Raw genomic sequence first — 13900 nt, 5'->3', positions numbered from 1 at the left:
CTTATTAGAAGAGTAAAATGACTTAGCTTTACCTTACAATGTTCCACACAGTAGAGAGGTCACAGCCGTTAAGGTCAGCAAGACCAAGATTCAAAGACCAGCTCTGCTATTTACTGGCAGTCTGACCCTGATTTTATCATCTGTAAGATGTAGATGATGTCTATTCCTTTTAATTAAGTGAAATTACACACTGTAATGTACCCAGCATTGTATCTGACACATATTAGGTAATTAAAAAATGTTATCTTCCCCTCAGCCTAAAATAAAAATTATACAGAGAAATGTGGTATTAATATGCTGCCCAATATAACGGGTACTACCCACAGTCTCCAACACTAATTTTACAGTGGGCTTTCAGGGAATTCAATACCTAATTAGTTAATTAATGCTCTAATCCCGTGGTACCTAGAAAGTTAACATAATAAGCAGGTGGCTTAGTAAGCGAGTTTCCTGCTAGGGCTTTGGGGAAGTGACTAAGAAGAGGACAGGGATGGGGGACAGTGTCTTTAGCCCTGAAAAGAAAAACCAGGTATCCCCTGCTGCTTCCCATAGCACCAGATAGGCCTATATTATTTAGTATTCTTTTTGAAAATGGAACTTTAATCTACAACTGTCAGAGACTTGGTCCCATTCCTGCCTTCATTTCTTTGTTCACTAAATCTTCCCTAAGCACCTAGATGGGAACAGCTTGGATCCCAACAGGCGATACCACCTCAGGGTGAGGATGAGGAGTCACTGGGGCCACAAAACTATCTTGTCAAGGCTGAGACAGACCTCTAAATAGTGAGCCACCCAGGGTGACAGGATTCATTAAAATGCAAAACAAATGGTAAAAAGGCTTACAGGAGGCCATTAAATTTGACTCCTATCTAGTTTCCATTAATGCTAAGAGTTAAATAAAATGCTAAGTTAGGAATTAGGTTGTTAAATCTTCTTTGCATGTGAGCTAGCTAATGTTTGTTTTGTGCCTAACATATAGTAAGAGCTCAATAATGTGAATTAACAAGAGATTCTTTTTGTGACAGTTTATAAAATCAGAATAAAGAATCAACTCTGGGATGTCTCTGACTACAATACATGTTAAAAATTATACCAAAGTAAATGTATTAAACAAATCTTGCTCAATGATGGCAATTCTAACATATATTCTCTAACTTAAGTTAGCACATAGAATTTACAAGGCAGTTTCAAATACATACATTTATTTATTCTTCACTAAAGTATCTTGGGGTAGAAATTATCATTACCATTTACAAATGAGAAAACTGAAGAGCTGCCTGGTTTCTCTTTCTTATATTGGTTTGCTAAAAGGGAGTACAGCATTCAACTTATGAATGAAAAAAAGAAAATAAATAAAATGCCAATAACCTATTATATTGAATTAAATATGCATGTCTGAATACAGAATGCTGCAAAAGTTAAGACATTTATAACATCATGAAAGTAAATACAGAAAAACTATACCGACCTCTCAATTACTTAGAAGTAATTAATCTATTATAAAAGAAAATCACCACCTTGGTTAATACATCATTATCTAGCCATTCTATATCACAAAACTTTCTCACTGTGTTTACTTCGCCAGAACATACTCAGAGGTTAAGATGCTGTAAGGGCACCTGGGTGGCTCAGTGGGTTAAGCACCTGACTTCAGGTCATAATCTCAGTTTGTGAGTTCGAGTCTGATGTCGGGCTCTATGCTGACAGCTCAGAGCCTGGAGCCTGCTTCACATTCTGTATCTCCCTCTCTCTCTCTCTGCCCCTCCCCCACTCATGCGCGCACGCTCTCTCTCGCTCTCTCTCTCTCACAAAAATAAACATTAAACAATTTAAAAATTTAAAAAAAGATGCTACGTAAAAATCCTACTACATACTGGATTAGAATCATGAATGTCATTATGAACTAAACAAATATACAAAGTGACAGACCCAGGAACAATGACAGATATATGCTAATATGACTTAGCACACATACATGTATTAAATTCTCTAGCTCTGTCCACTGTCCATCTGCCCAGAAGCAATGACACCCAGTAGCAGCAAGCACAACCAGCATCCAGAGCTTGGTTTCTAAATACCATTCTCCAAGAGGAATCATGGCTCCCTGGAGAAATGGCTGATTTTAGGGCTGAGGTAGGGGAAGTACAAGAGGATCCTGGAGTGTCTTATAATACCAGAAAGTAAAGAAGTGCCCACAAAAAATGGAAAATGGATTATAACTCAAAGTACAAAATAAATATACAGGAAACAAAAGTGATATAAATAAATGATTGAATAAAGGGAAGAGAAGGGACAAATCTTTCCTACAGTTTTTATTTTTTATTTTAAATTTTATTATTTTACCATTTACAATTCTGAATAATATATATAGATAACCCACCCCCTCTCCAGGAGATGGAGCTTAATCCCACCTCCTACCTATTCTTGCAAGTGTGCCAGATTTATTGATTCGTGTCCTAAGAATACTAACTGCAGCAGAGAAACTTGGCAAATTCTACTTTAACCAAATGATAAAGGTTCCCATCCCCAGGGATATCAAGTAGATGCCATGTACCCCCATGATGCGATGCAATGTGATGTGATGAGAAGACCACCTGCCCTGTGCTATTCTTTCCAAAAACCCTTAACACCAGTCTAATCATGAATAAATAAACTTCAGACAAACCCAGATTAAGTGACATTCTACAGGATTCCAGAACTCAATAACCCTCTAGACTGTTAGTCATGAAAACAAGAATGAGAAATTGTTTCAGACCAGAGGGGATTAGGAGACATGACAACTAATTGTAATGTGGTACTGTATATATTGATTACATCCTGGAATAGAAAGAGAACATTAATGGAAAAACTAGAGAAATCCAAAAAGTCTGGGACATAGTAGTAATGTTCCAATATCAGCTTTTTAGTGACAGTCATACTCTAGTATGATGTTAACAATTGGGAAAACTCTAGTAAGATGTTAACAATTAGGAAAACTGAGGGGCATATGGGAATTATGTACTATGTTTGCAACTTTTCTTTAAAATTATGCCAAAATAAATAATTTTTTTAAAAATAAACACCCTTTAATAAAATTGTGGCAGTTACCCACTATATTGACTTTACTTCCTACTAATAGACTACAATCTGCAGTTTGAAGAATACTGCTTTAAAAAATATAGGAGTCCTTTTGGCAAAAATTATCAGAAATATTTGGTAGTAAGTTACTTGGCTAGAAAATATTTTAAAAAATACATTTTTAATGTAAAATGCAAAAAATAGCTTTAAAATGATTATTCCAACTCTGAAGTCTTCAATTCCTATATCATTTTCCCCTAAAGGACTAAATTTCTGTGCCTGATTTTGTAGAAGACTAAGAAAGGGAAAGTAAAGAGATTGTTTTCTTAATTGCCTAGTTTATGTCTTCTTCTGGTCTTGTTTCAACTACCTCTTTTCTAATGTGGACTTCCCTACCACTTAAATCAGTTTTTACAAAGCAACTTCTGCACCCATTTGCCTTGTGTACATAAGGTCAAAAAAATGAGTCAATTATTTTTCATTCATGGATTTATGTGGTGAGACAAACAATCCATTCTAAGATAGAGCTGGAAGAATGGTGTAATCCCAAAACTTAAATTTCACTAAATCTAATCCTATTAAACATTTCAAGGTTAGGGCTATTATTTCTGGTTTTCCTTCAAGAAGGAACTACTTCTTTCTAACTCCCCCATCCCAGTATCTCTGTCAACACAACCACCACCATCATCACTGCCATAAATATATTATTGGCAGAAGGGAAAGACAGTTAAAACATTCAATTTAAATGTTTTATATTAGGTTAAGTATTCATTAAATATCCCGTATTTTCACAATGAATGGGTTCAACAGGTGTGGATAAATGTTTTATGAAGGCAATGTAATCTACATAAAATTCAAGAATGTGAATCTAAAAGCATACTGGTAGGGGCGCCTGGGTGGCGCAGTCGGTTAAGCGTCCGACTTCAGCCAGGTCACGATCTCGCGGTCCGTGAGTTCGAGCCCCGCGTCAGGCTCTGGGCTGATGGCTCGGAGCCTGGAGCCTGTTTCCGATTCTGTGTCTCCCTCTCTCTCTGCCCCTCCCCCGTTCATGCTCTGTCTCTCTCTCTGTCCCAAAAATAAATAAAAAACGTTGAAAAAAAAAAAAAAAAAAAAAAAAAAAATTAAAAGCATACTGGTTAAAGAAAGAGCTATTTTGCCCCCACCAAAAAAAAAAAAGAAGAAGAAGAAGGAAAGAAAAAGAAAACCTACCACACACTATAAATACAGGCTCAATAAATCATATATTACTTTGGATTAGTTGTACTGAGTGCTTCCACTAAGATATAACTGTTTAGCTAGATTTCTTTTGAGGGAAAAGGCTATTTCAGTCATATAATTTCACCAACACTCTGTTAAAAACTTTTCTCAAGCATGCATACCATTCATTCTAATAAATGTGACTTTACAATAAAGATTAATTAATCCTGTTCCAAAACTGTAGAATTACTGGATAGGTTCTGATTAATGTACGATTCCTTTTCCTGAACACAAAAGATATTAACAAATAAAAAACACAATTCAAAACTTACCTTATATGAATTTCATCATCACTATCCATATGTAGCAACCGCCCTTGTAGACGCCGCTCTTCACTACGAAGCTGTTTCCTCATTTCTGATAACTCCATTATTACATTTTTTTTCTCCTCTGAAAATTCACAAAAAGTAAAAAATAAGACAGGTGTAAGAACAGAAGATTAAGCATTTAATATAACCTGACATCACAAAATGCTCAGAGAGACAGTTTTATGAAAAGTTAATTTTTATGTTTTTTATATATACACAGATCACATTCATGAACACCAGTAAGGCCCCACACACATTTCTAATAATACAGGAATTTCAAAAGTCAAGAAATATTCTTGGGGTGGGGAAAGTGCAACTATGAAGGGGCAGCACAAGAGCGTTCCTCTGAGGTGATGCCACAGTTCTACACCCTGACTGTATAGTAGTCACACAAGTTTTACATAATACAAATGCACAGAGTCACACAAAAATACAAACACACATGGGGCGCCTGGGTGGCGCAGTCGGTTAAGCGTCCGACTTCAGCCAGGTCACGATCTCGCGGTCCGTGAGTTCGAGCCCCGCGTCAGGCTCTGGGCTGATGGCTCGGAGCCTGGAGCCTGTTTCCGATTCTGTGTCTCCCTCTCTCTCTGCCCCTCCCCCGTTCATGCTCTGTCTCTCTCTGTCCCAAAAATAAATAAAAAATGTTGAAAAAAAAAAAAAAAAAAAATACAAACACACATAATTACTTCATGTTCAAACTGTGAGCCCTGATAGAGGTCTGTAGAACAGCAATGTTAATTTCCTGGCTATCGTACTATGTAAGATATTACCACGGAGGGAAGCTGCAGTAAGGGTACACAAGACCTCACTATACTCTTTGGCAACATTCTATGAGTGTATAATTATTTCAAAACAGAAGTTTAAGGGAAATATTCTAGATTACAGACTTCATAGTTAACTCTACCTTCTGCACGGAGCTGATTTCTCCTGGCAGGTACTGGAGGAGACTGTGCCCTGGACACGGAACTTTCCTGTTTAATAATCATAACAAAGACACACTCAGTATGTCTTCCCTACTCAGAAGCTTGAAAAGAATAATTTTTTTAAGTAACTATATGTAAAAAAACCCAGACTTCCCAGTATCCTATCTATACTCTTACCTACATGTATTTTTCTTATCACAATGGGACAGTCTTTGCTCCATCCAAAAGCAATCCCTTCACTGTCCTGTCTATCTAGTTAAGTGACTCTCACCTCCTCCCATCACTCTCTTGCCTCAGCCTATGCTTAAAAATCTTTTCCTTCTTGGGGCGCCTGGGCATCCGACTTCAGCTCAGGTCATAATCTCACAGTTTGTGGGTTTGAGCCCCATGTTGGATTCTGTGCCTCGCTCTCTCTCTCTGCCCCTCCCCCGCTCATGCTCAGTCTGTCAAAAATAAATAAACATTAAAAAAAAATAAAAAATAAATCTTCCTTCTTAAAAAAATTCTTACCTCCTCCTTCATCACTATCTACTAGCCCTTCTCTACTTCCCTCCATAGCCCTCCCACTTTCAAGAAGAAGAGATGCAATGTGGGTATCTACTTCCTCATGCCCATTCACTCCTCACCATACAGCTACTGCCTTTGCTTCTATACCCCATTACTCCACTAACATAGCACTCCCCAAAGTCACCAGTGATCCCCAAGTGACAGTTAATGGGTATTTTATGCCCTTATTTTACTTGCCCAGTAGCAACTGATATTGCCACGGTCGCTTTCTGTTTGCTTTCTCTGCTTCTTAAATATTTAATTCCCTAGTTTTCCATCCTCTATTCTTTGCTTTCCCCAAACTCATCCTAGACTATTGTACTAATCTAAGAAGCAAATGGTAATGGCTTCCAAAACTACAAAACCAGTCCAGAGCGCCTTCCTTAGCCCAACCTATTTTCAACCGACTACTCTATAAATCTCACAAGAAACTTGAAAGTCGTCACTGATACCTACCCCACATACACAGTTAGTAAATACCACTATTTATGTCTCTTAAGTATGTCTTGAACTTGTCACCCATTGTCAGTTGTTAATGTCACTGCCTTTAAGTCCTCAAAGTCTCACAGCTGGACTTCTGCAAAACCATTTTAACTTGTTTCCAAGTTTAAGGTCTTGCTCAGCCTCTAAAATACACTGATCTCCACACCACTGCCTAAGAGAACATTATGTAAGACATATATGGCCATTCTCCTACTTATGACATATATCATTCCCTTAAAGTAGTACATGCATTCCCATTTGTTATCTACTACAGACCTACTAAATCAGAGTCTCAGAGGGTGAGATTCAGGACAATGTTCTAACATCTTTGTCTACTCCAGTAATTAGCCTGTTTGGTATCCATGGGAATAAAGTCAAACCCCTTAGCACTCCATACAACATCCCACATACGTTCTGACAGATACTTCTGTTGCCATCTTGGTCAGGCATTATCAGGCCAGACCAAACTGCTGTATTCTCCATGTGTGCCATATGGCTTACACCTCCCTTCATTTTACACACACTAAAAGTCCCTCATGCTCCTCTTTATGGCAAATTCCTACTCGTTTTTCAAGAGTCAACTCAAAGGATCAACCCTTCTGGAACATCTTCCCGGCTCTCTTTTGATGGGAGCTCAGTATAAGGGACTTTATTAGCATAACTACAGCTAGCCAGATATTATATTATCAAAGAAAAGGCCTTCTTGAGGGACCTACACAAGAACCATTTGCTAAATTATAAACTGTCAAAAGAATTTAAAACTTAGGGCACCAAATATCAACTACAGGTGAAGCAACAAACAAATGTAAACATTATCTGTATTTTAGATCTGAAAAAATGTAACCTAGCTAAATATAATGACTAAAAAAAGAAAATCTCATTCAATTCCCCCCATCTAAAATAACTTAACTAAGATTAACATATCAAAAGAAAAAGTATATACCTGAATAAAGGAACTTATAATGCTGTCAACTGAAGGAGGTCTTTGGAGTTTGCTTGCAATTTTGTTCTGAAGAGCAGGAACTACAGGAGAAGGCTGTCTCAAGCGCTGGGGGAGAAAATATACACACATTGACCAACATATGTATGTATATACACATACATGCACATGTGTGTGTGTGTGTGTGTGTGTACAAACACCCCTAATAGTTAGCAAGACCATTTAAGAAGTTCAGAATGCTATTGCTTTTATTTCATAAAACACTTTTTACCAAAAAAAGTCAGAAATTCAATTATGTAGATCAAAAACATCAGTTATGATAAACATAAATTGACTTAGATATTGTTATTAAAAGAACTCTCAGATTAGAATAAAAAAATTCAATAAACTTAAGCAACAGTAAAAACCAAGTATTAGCAAAACAACAAAAACAAAAACAAAAAGAACTAAAGTAAAAATTTGTCTTAGTAATAAAAAGAAATAGAACAACACAAAAAACAAAAACTCTTTTCTGGAAAATAATATAAATCAAACTCTAAAATCTAGATCCCTAGTCACCAAGAGCATCTTGGATGAGGGAATTTTCCAGATCACAATAGCATTCTGTGTCTCCATAAGAAAATAAAACAGGGTTTTAGTTTACAACATAATAAAGCTAACAGTTGCCAACTTCACATTAAAATCAAAACACTAAAGACATAAAAACTCCCAACAAAATGCAATAATAATTATCTGGTTAAAAAAAAACCACCCAGACCAGACCAGAGTATGTGTGTGGATATTAAGCTGTTCATGTTGCATGGTACAAAATCAAATATTACTTTCACTGGTGACTTTGATAAAATTAGAAATATATGAGAAAATCTTTTCTTTTAAAATCACTAGATGACCACGAGCAGAATCATACAGACAATATAAACCCTGTAAAGGACCACAGAGGATGAAGCAAGCAAAGCATACTACACATAATAAGAAAACAAGTAACTATCAAGGAGCAAAACAAACAAAAAATCAGAAATTCAATTAATATGATCAAATATATTGGGTATGATAAAAAGAGAGGGATATAGGGATCACTATTCCAAAGACTGTAACTCTGATTAGGATAAAAAAAGCAAATTAAAAAAAAAAAAAAACCTCACAAAACCAAATTCAAAAAACTAAATATATAAGCTAACTAAAAAATAAATGGTGACACAAAAGTAAAAACTGAGAGAAAAGACAAAAATATATATCAGGCATACATGAATAAAAGAAAAATTATAGCTAACAAGGATAACTTCACAAATGAGAGCAAAATGCATTAAACAGAACAAAGCTGATTTAAAACTTAGGTACTTCAAAACTGAACTATAACAGTCATAAAACTGTACATTCCTATGGAAAGCATTTTCTCTTAAACATAGTAAGAAATTGGCAATTGTGAAAATTGTGGAAAACAACTATTTTTCATTCTTAAATAATCAATTTTACAAGAAAATATTCTCTGTGTTTTCCACTTGGTTTTGCTACAAGCCTCACATGGCTCTAAAAAATAAATGTTATTAATTTAAAAAATAAATGAATGACACTTGAATACTATTTTAAAAGGTGGAACAAATATATATCCAACTTTATATCCTATGAATGAAGGATATAACATTACTAGAACACTGAAAAGAAATAAAACAAACAAAAACATAGGTGTTACTTATAAATTCTCTTTTAAACAATATTTCAGTAGATTCTAATTGCAAACATTTATCTCTATCACCATAAAACCTGGGGTGAGAAATAAAACAGTGTATTTGAGACAATCAGAAATGGTTCATATTGTTTATAGTAGGTCACATACTGAATAGTGCACCAAACCACATCATAAATACACTAGAAGAGTCCACTGGTTAAAAGTAATCTTGCAAATGCTGTTTAGAAAAAACAATGTCTGTATAAATCTAAATTTGTGAAAACCATTTTCTTAAATTGGGGTAAACCTACAGAACATAGAGTTTTTTTCAATGTGTGGTCCACAGGCTGATATCCATCCAAGCCCTGTGAAATACAGATTCCTGGACTAACCTCAGACTTATTACAATGTCAGATACTCTATAAATGAGACCTAAAGATGTATTTTTAACAAATCCTGTGATACTTATGCATATAAAATTTTAAATACAGCTTTGAAATATGAGCAAGGGTATAAACTAGAGCTTCATAGGGGCCAACTGGTTTCCTTGAGAGAAAACCTCTAATAACTTTAATCCATGCACCTAACTGTGGATATCCACCAATCTCAGATATGGACTTCAAACCAGTCCATTGTGAGCCACTGGGCTCTTTTTTAATTTCCAATCCATCAAGGATAAATACGTAAAACAGTAAAAATGAACTACTAGATACATGAAATTTTTTATTTTTATTTATTTTTAATTTTTTTTTAACATTTATTTCTTATTGAGAAACAGAGAGAGACAGCATGAGCAAGGGAGGGGCAGAGAGAGGAGGAGACACAGAATCCGAAGCAGACTCCAGGCTCTGAGCTGTCAGCACAGAGTCCGACACGGGGCTCGAACTCACATACTGTGAGATCATGACCTGAGCCTGAGTCAACCAGGCGCCCCATATACATGAAAATTTTTAAAAAGACATTACACTATTCAAGTCCAACTTAATCAGATTCAACAGACATATGATTACTCTGACAAAGTGCTACAAAAGCTTCCTAACATCTACTCTCCATTTCTGTACTTACTCTTATCATGAATAGCTGGTTGGGTGCTGCTCCACTGACCATATGAACAAGATTAAGAATGACTAAGGTAAGTAACCCCCTTACATTCACTGGGGGAGCGGGGGGGAACAGCAGCAAAGCACAGGAAGTTCAGTGCACTGTACCCAAATGAAGTAGCAAGATGGAAGGGAGGAACAAAAGCATCTCCTCCACCATTTCCTGTTTGCTAACAACTCCGTGACTCTCACGGAGAAAGTGGGTTAAACTACAGGTTTAATTTACATTTTTGTCTGAAACTTACTTTTGTTTCCTCCCCAATTATATTTTCTCTTGCATAGTAGTGCTGAAGCTGAAGATTATGTTTTTCTTCCTCTTCTTTCTTCTTTCTTTCCACTTCTTTCCGTCTTTCTTCAGCTAACCGAATAAGCTCTTCATTTTTGAGCCTTTGCTTTAAAATAAAGAGAAAAATATAGACTCCATACATACATTCTATAGTCTATTCAAATATCTCTTATTTGTCTGAAATAAAGAGATAAAATTGAAGATATATTTCTAGTAGAGGATATTCGGTGTTCTTTAACAAAAAGAAGCTATTTAACAATAAAGTATTAGGCATCTTTTATAACATCCTAGTCAACCTAAACCAATTTTTGGATTTAAAAAGTTATCATTTATCTTTCTTCTTAAGTCTTTCACTTTAATAATAAAATAGTTTCCAATAAATGAATATTGATCTGATATTTTCTAAACGTACTCCAGAACTGTTCTCCTCTGTAATATCTTTCCAAGTCAGAAGAAATATTTTACTTTCAGGGTAAGGAGAAAACTAGAGTAGGAAAAAAATGCACCTCCTCCTCTTTCTCCCTCTTCTTTTCCTGTTCCTCTTCATACTCTTGCTGAATTCGTGCCCTCTGTTCTGCAAGCCGTTTTTCTTCTTTTTCTTCTGCGATCCTCAGTCTCTCTCGCTCTGCTTCTTCTCTTTGTTTCTTTTCCTCAATCTAAAGAATTAAATCTAGTTATTACATTGCAAAACTGCTGAAAGTTAGAGTACCATGTAATATTTTCTAGTATCCTATGAATTCAACACTCATAACACCCTCTTTTAAATTCCTGAAAATTTCAGTTTCCTATATTTTGCTAGGGAGGCCACATGATGTAATATTAAGAATTATGAGCAAAACTTCAGCTCCACCAAATATATACACACTGGGTGAACTTAAGATATTCTTATTTAGTTCTGTCATCTGGTAAAAAGAGTTATTAATATCTACTTCCCCAACGAGTGCTCAAAGAATTGAAGTGAAACAACGTATATATAAAAAATATAAAGTTCCTCTTGTTTAGAGGTACTCAGTAAGCAACTCATCATTATATTATTTTATAATGATTGTTACTATTATGTCTCAAAGTTCCTTGGCTTAATTACTATCCGGCAACAACAGTGTACTATTTTAGCATTTAACCATTCCTTATTCAAGAATCCTTTCCCCAGAATGCCCTTTCTTCTTTCTTATCTACTGGCAAATGGTAAGGAAAACAAGGATTTTAGCCACAAGGATTCATAATTAAGTTCCATCTTGAATGTCACCTGGGGCCTATAGTGCTAAGTACTCTGAAGAAATACTCTAAGGGAGAGTCTAAGACCTGAAAGGAAGAGAACCCTGAGATACAGTCTACATCCTCCATGAATGAGGTAGAGAACGGCAGCCTGGGTATTGGGTATTCATGACGCTGGTTTTAAGGTTATCAGTAGATTTTAGTTACTTTTTAGTATGACATGGTTATGACTATTCACATTATTTTCATTGTTCTTATCTACATTTCCTCTACCTTCAAGGCTGTTATATCTAGTGTTATCAATCTTTTGAGCTATAAGAACTATAATCTTTTCACATATCTCATGACTTCACATGCTAGGGCTTCTTCCAACACTTCTTTCAAACAACACTATTAAACATGCACAATCCTAATATTCAGTACTAATAGGGTACACATAATCACTTCTTCAAGCACAATAAACCTACATAAAATGTCATTTATGATCTATACAACAAAACCTCACATTTAACACTCAGTTCTCCCTTCTCCCTATTACACACACACACACACACACACACACACACACACACACACACACAAAATCAAAATCAAAATCACAAGGTCACTTCTCCATTAATGGTCAGGGTCATAATCATAAATGGATCACACACCTAAGAAATCCACAGAAAATGCCATTCCAACAAAAATGCTACACAGTAGTTCAACAGAAAGAAGAAAGCTATCATCTAGGTCAGTGGTTTTCCAAATGTATAATACAAAAGTACGTCAAAGGTTCTGCAAATACTGTATCAAATTTGTTAATCATTGGGGCGCCTGGATGGCTCAGTCGGTTAAGCCTCCGACTTCAGCTCAGGTCACGATCTCATGGTCCGTGAGTTCGAGCCCTGCATCGGGCTCTGGGCTGATGGCTCAGAGCCTGGAGCCTGCTTCCGATTCTGTGTCTCCCTCTCTCTCTGCCCCTCCCCCGTTCATGCTCTCTCTCTGTCTCAAAAATAAATAAACGTTAAAAAAAATAAAATAAAATAAAATAAAAAAACTTGTTAATCATTTCTAAAGCTATAATTAAAATTGACATGTAAACACTCATAAGTGTTATTTACCAAATTTTAACCATATGAAGATTTCTGCTGCATTAACTTTAACAGTGTACCTTTTTATGCATTCATGGAGCTAAGGGCTTATGTTGCCATTTTTGCACACAGATTTGAACATTTTATAACATTTCTTTTAACATTTAAGTTTGGGGATACTTCTTGTCTGACACTTTAGTGTTGACAGTAACAAGTACCATTTAGATATTTTAAAGTTAGATTTGGGGGGAAAGAGTTTCAAGAGGCTGCTAAAAAAATATGTAGGCCACCATTTGAGAGCAATCCATTCACAGGTGCACTGAAGGTTTACAGGATGGGAGAACTGAAGGCTAAACTTACTCTAAAACTAATATAGTCAAAGCTTCCTCTATTCCTAGAGGAAAGACTTAGAGCTCTCTAGAAATGTAAGCACAATACATCCAGATATGATACTCAAAGCCAGGAGACCTGGGTTCTAGCACTGGCCTCACAATTTTCAGGCTCTGCCACCATGGATGAGTCTCTTAGCCTACGTTTTAGCTGCATGTCATAAAACAAATAATAATACCTTCCTCAGAAAGTCTGAAGATTAATGAGACACTTATATGCAAAAGTACCTTATAAATAATAAAAGGCTATAAGATCAAGATTTTTTCCCCTGAATTCTACCCTAAACCATGCTAATACTTGGTAAGTATAATAGGAATTACATAATTCTGACTTGCTGTCATTATGGACAGTATACCACAGGGTAATTCAAGTTCAAAGGTGACTCTCACCCTCAATTAGCTGCTACCTGACTTGAGTGGCCAATACCACTGGGAATTCTGATGCCACTCTCCTACATTCAATAACTCTATTCATTTTGTCAATCCTTAGAAAGGTCTTTCCATCTATTTCCACTGTTGCCAGTGTAGTAGAATATCCCTGCTTCCAATCTTTTAAATCCTTCAATAATACACCCGTAAGAGCATATACATTATATTGCTGCATTATTGAAGAGTCCATGATAATTTGGATTAGAGAGATGACATGTTTGAGTA

At 35.9% G+C, this 13900-nt stretch overlaps 1 protein-coding gene across 11 annotated transcripts in view; it reads right to left on the bottom strand.

Annotated features, from left to right (window-relative positions):
- The window catches only part of CSPP1 (centrosome and spindle pole associated protein 1), a 155585-nt gene that overhangs the window by 20335 nt on the left and 121350 nt on the right, over window positions 1–13900 (bottom strand). For all 11 annotated transcript variants that reach the window (XR_006198311.1, XM_042923747.1, XM_042923746.1 and 8 more), the window contains 5 exons: window positions 11076–11225; window positions 10529–10675; window positions 7521–7625; window positions 5530–5596; window positions 4587–4704 (listed from right to left, as the gene is read on the bottom strand). Coding sequence is in view for 10 of the 11 variants with exons in the window: in XM_042923747.1 (XP_042779681.1) it covers window positions 4587–4704; window positions 5530–5596; window positions 7521–7625; window positions 10529–10675; window positions 11076–11225 (587 nt within the window). In the remaining variant the exon portion in view is untranslated. The remainder of the gene's footprint in view (window positions 1–4586; window positions 4705–5529; window positions 5597–7520; window positions 7626–10528; window positions 10676–11075; window positions 11226–13900) is intronic.

This window comes from Panthera leo, chromosome F2 (genome assembly GCF_018350215.1).
Source record: "Panthera leo isolate Ple1 chromosome F2, P.leo_Ple1_pat1.1, whole genome shotgun sequence".
NCBI classification, from domain to species: Eukaryota; Metazoa; Chordata; class Mammalia; order Carnivora; family Felidae; genus Panthera; species Panthera leo.
This window is presented reverse-complemented; position numbering and strand designations above follow the sequence as displayed.